Source organism: Notothenia coriiceps, unplaced genomic scaffold (assembly GCF_000735185.1).
Source record: "Notothenia coriiceps isolate Sejong01 unplaced genomic scaffold, NC01 NC01_scaffold00024667, whole genome shotgun sequence".
NCBI classification, from domain to species: domain Eukaryota; kingdom Metazoa; phylum Chordata; class Actinopteri; order Perciformes; family Nototheniidae; genus Notothenia; species Notothenia coriiceps.
In genome coordinates, this window is record NW_011357368.1 from 2,911,536 (window position 1) to 2,918,070 (window position 6,535).

Consider the following 6,535-nt stretch of genomic DNA (forward strand, 5'->3'; position numbering starts at 1 on the left):
TGAGCAGGTCTCCCTTGAAAAAGAGATCAAGGATCTCAATGGGATTCATCTGTATAAATAAAGGTTTGAAATTAAATTTATCGAGGCAGGTGTTAGACTGGAAATCGAATGACTGTGTGGTATTGTTCTTCGTCTGCATTGAGACTCAATTTGTTTGCCCTTTCTTTTGGTTATAATTCTGACTGCAAGGTTAGCAGCTCATCATGTCAAGGGTCATTAATCCCCCACTTGTCCGGCCTTAGTCCTTAATGATGTCCACTAACTAGCACAGGAATCCTTCAGCCAGTCTCCTGGGAATGAGGTCTTGGTGTTTGGTTCGTGAACTCTGACCTCTAGTGACCACAGTGGTTTGACCCAAACATATGCTCTCGTACCAATGAGGTCATCAATGGGACCTTGTCAAGGGCCTTGTGCAAACAGATTAAGCCCATTGTTTGGAGATAGGATGACCAGCCGCCTTAATGCTTGTCACTACAATTATATGACCCACGAAGAATAAAACTGACACAAGACCCGGTTTATTGGGAGCTTTAGTGGTTTTAAGTCATAAAAAGGCATCACTTGGTAAGATGTGTATTTTTTCTGCCATAACACCATTATTTACCAAATAATACATGACAGCCCGTTGATAAGAAAAAAGCAGGAGATTACCGATAAGAGTTCTCTATTTTTAAAGGCCATACATAATCACATCTTTATGATAGTTTACTGCAATTAAAACTACAAAATAGTAGCTCAAAACATTTCTTGAACTTCAAACATAACTATCACCAATCACACGTTAATCCAGAAAAAAAGATTCATGGTCAAGGAGTCCTGGAGGTTAAGTGAAAGGTTGCTTCGTGCCTATCATCAACTTGTTAACCCCCCACTCCATAACAAATTGCCCCACTTCCATTGCTGTGTCCACCCTAGTCCCGCAACCACCTCCTGGGAGGGCGCGGCGTGGTTGACCATATCCTCATTTGACCTGCATCTCCCATATGGAGAGGATTGAGAGGAGACACTGCCCCAAGGTCAGAGGTTAAATGACCAGGACTGTTTACAAGGCGATGGGGAGTTCAAACAGCAGACGCTTGGCCAGTCTTTGTCACCCCCTGTTAATGACTCCATTAAACACAGTCCGGGTAGAGAGGCACAGTATTTAAGGGCGTGTTATTCAACTGTATGAAAGTAAACTTATTTAAAGAATAGTAAAGAATTTATTTCTCTCAACTAAACAGTTTAGAAATATTAAAAATGCAAGAGGAAAACAAAAATATATCAATCATTTATTTAATCTAGTGGATAAGCAACAAAGCAGTCCAAACCTTAAGCTTCCACACCTTAGCTTCTATACATCTCCTCACATGGGTTATGAATCTGATTAACACAGGGTTTGCTTTTGTTTGGACACCCTGTGTTTACATAAAGAGGCCCAGTGGGACCAGCCCTGGAGGTCAGGGGGTCGAACCTTGGTTGTCAGAGAGCCTTGTGACATTTCTTTCCCACGTTTCCCTGCTCCTATTGTCCGCGGTGAGGAGCCCCCGTTAACGTTTGGCCCTGGGAGGTAGTGTGGCGTGAGAGGGAGGCCTAGGGGCATTGGACCCTCAGCGGGTCCCTGGGAAACGGGCGTAACCAGGCGGGGCTGAGGCGAGCGGGGACAGCATGGGGTCATTTTCCGGCTTGCTGCCCCTCTAAAGGGCTTTGGAGCACAGTATTGGCCCCTGGAGGAGTGCTGGTGTGGAAGACAGTACAAAAGGCTTTGTGTGTGTGTGTGTGTGTGTGTGTGTGTGTGTGTGTGTGTGTGTGTGTGTGTGTGTGTGTGTGTGTGTGTGTGTGTGTGTGTGTGATTCTCACTTGATAGTCTGTAGGAAGCGTACTCTGTCATTGATCTCATCGGGTATTTTGCTGAGGATGTGTTTCAAAGCTCTGGCCTTATCATTTAGGTCCAGAAACTCCTGCTCGGGCCGGTCAATCATGAACTCTGCAGAAAATAAAAAGGAAGTTCAGCAACAGGTTCCAAGACACTCAATGATTTATAAAACTGGGCCCCTTAAGTCAGTACAGAAGAGAACAGCTTGATAGGATGGGCATCGCCTACAAACCTGGTTTTCAGATTCACTAAAGACAGTTTCTATCATAGTACATTCTTCTCTCATATGCTCACCTTCCACATCATCCGCTGCCATTCGCAGTAGGGATTCTGTGAAGTTGATCTGGACATTCTTTTTCTCCAAAATCTTCATTATGATGTCCTGGGTCAGGCCAGGGTTCTCCCTCTCCGCCTGACAAAAGGAAATGTAGGCGAGCAGGGTGAGGATGAGAAGTGAATAAAATAACTCACAGCGCAGTTTGTCTTTAACAAAAGCAAGAAGAGGCTTTGATCTGCGGAGAACAGTGGCAGAACTTTATTGAATGTCAGATGTCCGCGGTGAGCAGTTTAGACTGACGCACAAAAGCCCTTCTCCTGAATAATTCAGCCTTGAGTTACAGCAGCCAGGAAGCAGTGGGAGCAGAAGAGAGAGCAATCACTGAGACAAGTGAACAAAAGACCCACAAATGTCATAGTGAAACAGCTGTAAGGTGATCACATCTCCCGTTGGTCTGGATAACGGCAAAGCTACTTCTCCTTCATTATTATTTTATCTTTGCTCGCAGCGGTACAACTGAGCTTTTAATGTTCCGGTGCAATCACAGCAGTGTATTAAAAAAATAAAAAGAAGAGATGAACAAGACTACTTTCTTAGTTTAAATAACCTTTGATTTTATATTGAGGGCACATGAGTAAACACTGAATATGAATCATTTAATGTAGGAGATGCACAAGCATTATGAATAATGAATGAACCATACATTAATAATAATTGACTATATTATTTATTATAAAAGGTGCTATAAAGAAAACCAAATCAATATATTTTACTCAGATAGATCATTCATTTAAAATGCCACTGGGTATCCCTAGTCCATTGGGTCCATTTATAATAATGTCTCAGCAATCATGATCACATGTTATCACAACAAATAGTCAGTGGCTCTAGTGATGGAAATCAATACATCGATGTAAAAAACTGTGATTTTACTAATCTGAAAACACTGGCAATTTACACATTACACAGGAAAAAGCAGCTCTTGTTGGCTGGAGTTGTCTACTTCATGCGTAGGTATTTTTCAATTAATTTACATAAACAAACATTTGCACCAGGAAACATCTTGGTTGGCTATGTTGTTATGTCATCCTCAAACTGGGAAGTTAAAGTGTGGCCACAGTGTACACATGTCCTTAGGGAAGGACATTTATCTAATGTTTGTAAGAACATGTGTGACATGGAGTATTGAAAGGTCATGGGAGTGATAATATTGTGTTTTTATCATTTAGGTCATCTGATTCAGGCATAGTTGTACCTTTATGAAGGCCGCTCTGAGCGTCTGGGCTGCTGATAGGTTGATCCTCTCGAGCTAAAGAAAAACAAAATAGAAAACAGTCATTATCAAAGCAACTCTGGAACCATTTGGCTTTAGCTGCGTCTCCGAGCATCTGAGAAGACCCATTTCTTGGAAATAGTTTTGCAAACTGGAAGTTTAGTTATACCACTTTAACATTATACAGTGTGTTTTAGCATTTGTTGTTTAATGGCACTTGTTTTTCGTACATTTACACTTTGCCTAAACTTTGATGACTGTGTATATATATTTTTTTTGTATAGTTTTACCTCGTTGAAAACGGGGTACATCACTGCATACAGTGTCATGGATACCATGGAGTTTGTCTCCGCTTCATTCTTCATCTCCTCCATTGTCATCCTCCAGGGAGGAGCGGCTCTTGGTGAAAAGGTGAGGGGGAATCTGCAGCTCACACACACACTCACACATACACTCACCCACTCACACACACTCTGAAAGCCACACAAGATCCAGAGAAACAAGCGTCTGGAGGAAGGAAATTGAAAGCTGATTAAGCATGGGTTGACAATTTCAAGGCCTTCAGAGATGTTGTTTGTCTATATGGTAAAACATTGAGAACGTAGGTAACAGTTGGGAATGCAATGATCTGATCAACTGTATCGCTGAGCCTCCTTTGATTAAATGGCTCAGATACTAGCCATGATGTAAACAGTTTCTGCTGGAGTGTCAATTTAAAATGCAGTGTTTCAGATCTATCTTACATTCATTCAGTCACAGCCTCATGTTGCCTAATTAAATCATGGTTCCAATGATTCCTCGCATTGAGGTATGAAGATGTGACATTTGGGAAAGCTTTATGAAAAGGAAATGGTATTGAATGGATGCTGCAGGACATTTTACAGTTAAAATGTAAACTTGTCGACACTCTCTGGTGGACAAACCATGACATTCATCTAAAAACGTATCTTTGGCATTGCTCTACTGCATTTTCTTCATACTTATCAGACAACTGCAGTGATATTAATATATAGCAACCAGTACTGTATATCTTAAATGACATAGGCTCTACTACGATAAGTAATCCACAAACAACAGGAAGAGATAACTTGGCGGTATGTTTTAACATAAAGGAGGGAAGTGGCTCAGCTATGCATGTGTTACCTGCCGGTGAAAGCAAAGGCAATGTGCAACAACAGCAATAATAAATGTGCAGTCATTTTAAAAATTATGAAAAAAATTATGAGCCCTTACAAATAAATTCCACTTCGATAAGAATTATTTAAAATGTATTTCTTAATTTAAAGAGCAAGAAAACAGTGCTGACAAAGAGTTGGCAGTGCAGCTTAGTTTTTTTGTTATTAGCTATATAGATAGATAATAAAACCTGACATAAACAGCACATATATACATATTTACAGTAAAAGAGACATATATCACATAATATACAATATAAAATATTCTGGATGAATTTGAATGTTTATAAAAGACCAATATACTACAGCAACAGAAATATAGATATATATTACAGTAAGACATAAGACATATACAACTACAGTAAGAAATACACTACAGTAAGACATTATACTACAGTAAGATAGTAAGCCATATACTACAGTTAGACATAAGACATACTACAGTTAGACATAAGACATACTACAGTAAGACATAAGACATATACTACAGTTAGACATAAGACATACTACAGTAAGACATAAACTACATTAAGACATCACAGTAAGACATACTACAGTAAGACAATAATTAGCTAACGTTAACCAGTTTAGTGTTAGCATTTATGTATTTGGCTGGCTTATTAAGTCATTTTGCTATGTTTAATGTTTCCAGTAAGATAAACAATAATATGACTAGTGTTCTTTGACCCGATGGTTGGCTAACTGGCAGGCTAAAGGGACTAGCAAGCTGGATACATTCAGTCCCAGGTAACAGCTAGGCGGCTAACTAGACATAGCTAACAAAGTAGCTGATCTACCTTTAACTGATCTTTGACGTTTTATTTACGGCAACAGTCGTTCAAAACCAATTCTCAGAAGGACAATTGTCTTGGTAAAGCGAGCGATTTATCTTGATCTAGCTGTAAAGACACCCATTTGAGGCCTATGGCCGACCAGATCGATGGTAGCGAACAGCTAGCCGTCAACAGCGTAGCTTACGTTGCTAGCCTCACTAAATTGGACATTTGTATTTGCTGCTGAGCTAAACACGAGTCAACCAACTACTAAAGGACATGTGTAAGTCGGTATGTGTGTGTCAGATGTGAACTTGTATCTACCTTTGTTCTGACTTCTTAAATGGGTTGGTTACGCCGTCGATTGCCTTTTAGCTGCTATGTTTTCTTTACAAGTTAAGGCGGAAGTTTTTTAGGACTGGCCTGAGCGACATCTTCCGGATGGTTGCTACGTAAACACACGTCGTCCAATCAGAGGGCGGAGAGAGACAGAAACGGTGACGTTAAATAAAATAGAATGCATTCCTGTGTGTCATGTTTTAGTTTCTTCATGGACGTTTAACCCTTGTATGGTATTCGGATCTGTGGGACCCTTTTTCATTATTTAGCTAAATAAAAATGATATGATAAAACATTTTGTTCGACCCACACTCAATGGCCTCGGCTCATTTTCTGTGAAGAACATGTATCATCAGCTATGATCAGAACACATTGTCAAATGACCACCCACTGTACCCCTCACACACTTTACATTACATACAGGTGGTTCGGTTTAATCACTGCGTTGGGCCGTAACAAGTGTGGGATTGTAGGTCCTCCTGTGCACGTGTGTCTGGGCCGGTGTGTGTGTGTGGTGGTGTGTGTGGTGTGTGTGTGGTGTTGTTGTGCGTGCGTGCTGCGTGATGCGTGTTGTGTGTGTGTGTGTGTGTGGTGTGTGTGTGTGCGTGCGGTGCGTGCGTGCGTGTGTGTGTGTGTGTGTTGTGTGTGTGTGTGCGTGCGTGTGTGTGTGTGTGTTGTGGTGTGTGTGTGGTGTGCGTGTGTGGTGTGTGGTGTGTGTGTGTTGTGTGTGGTTGTGTGTGTGTGTGTGTGTGTGTGTGTGTGTGTGTGAGTGTGAGAGAATTTTATGGTTCTGCCCTGCCTGCAAGACACAATAAAAAAGCTCCGCCATTTGTGGTCCCTTAT

The 6,535-nt window shown here is 41.1% G+C and overlaps 1 protein-coding gene across 1 annotated transcript in view; it reads right to left on the bottom strand.

Moving 5' to 3' along the window:
- Positions 1 to 5,810, bottom strand: part of LOC104955191 (programmed cell death protein 10) — a 23,267-nt gene extending 17,457 nt beyond the window's left edge. The window contains exons 1-5 of the mRNA XM_010782440.1: positions 5,678 to 5,810; positions 3,696 to 3,912; positions 3,388 to 3,441; positions 2,150 to 2,267; positions 1,840 to 1,966 (exon numbers count right to left, since the gene is read on the bottom strand). Of these exons, the coding sequence (XP_010780742.1) occupies positions 1,840 to 1,966; positions 2,150 to 2,267; positions 3,388 to 3,441; positions 3,696 to 3,785 (389 nt within the window). The 5' untranslated portion in view covers positions 3,786 to 3,912; positions 5,678 to 5,810. The remainder of the gene's footprint in view (positions 1 to 1,839; positions 1,967 to 2,149; positions 2,268 to 3,387; positions 3,442 to 3,695; positions 3,913 to 5,677) is intronic.
- Between the last annotated feature and the right edge of the window lie 725 nt (positions 5,811 to 6,535).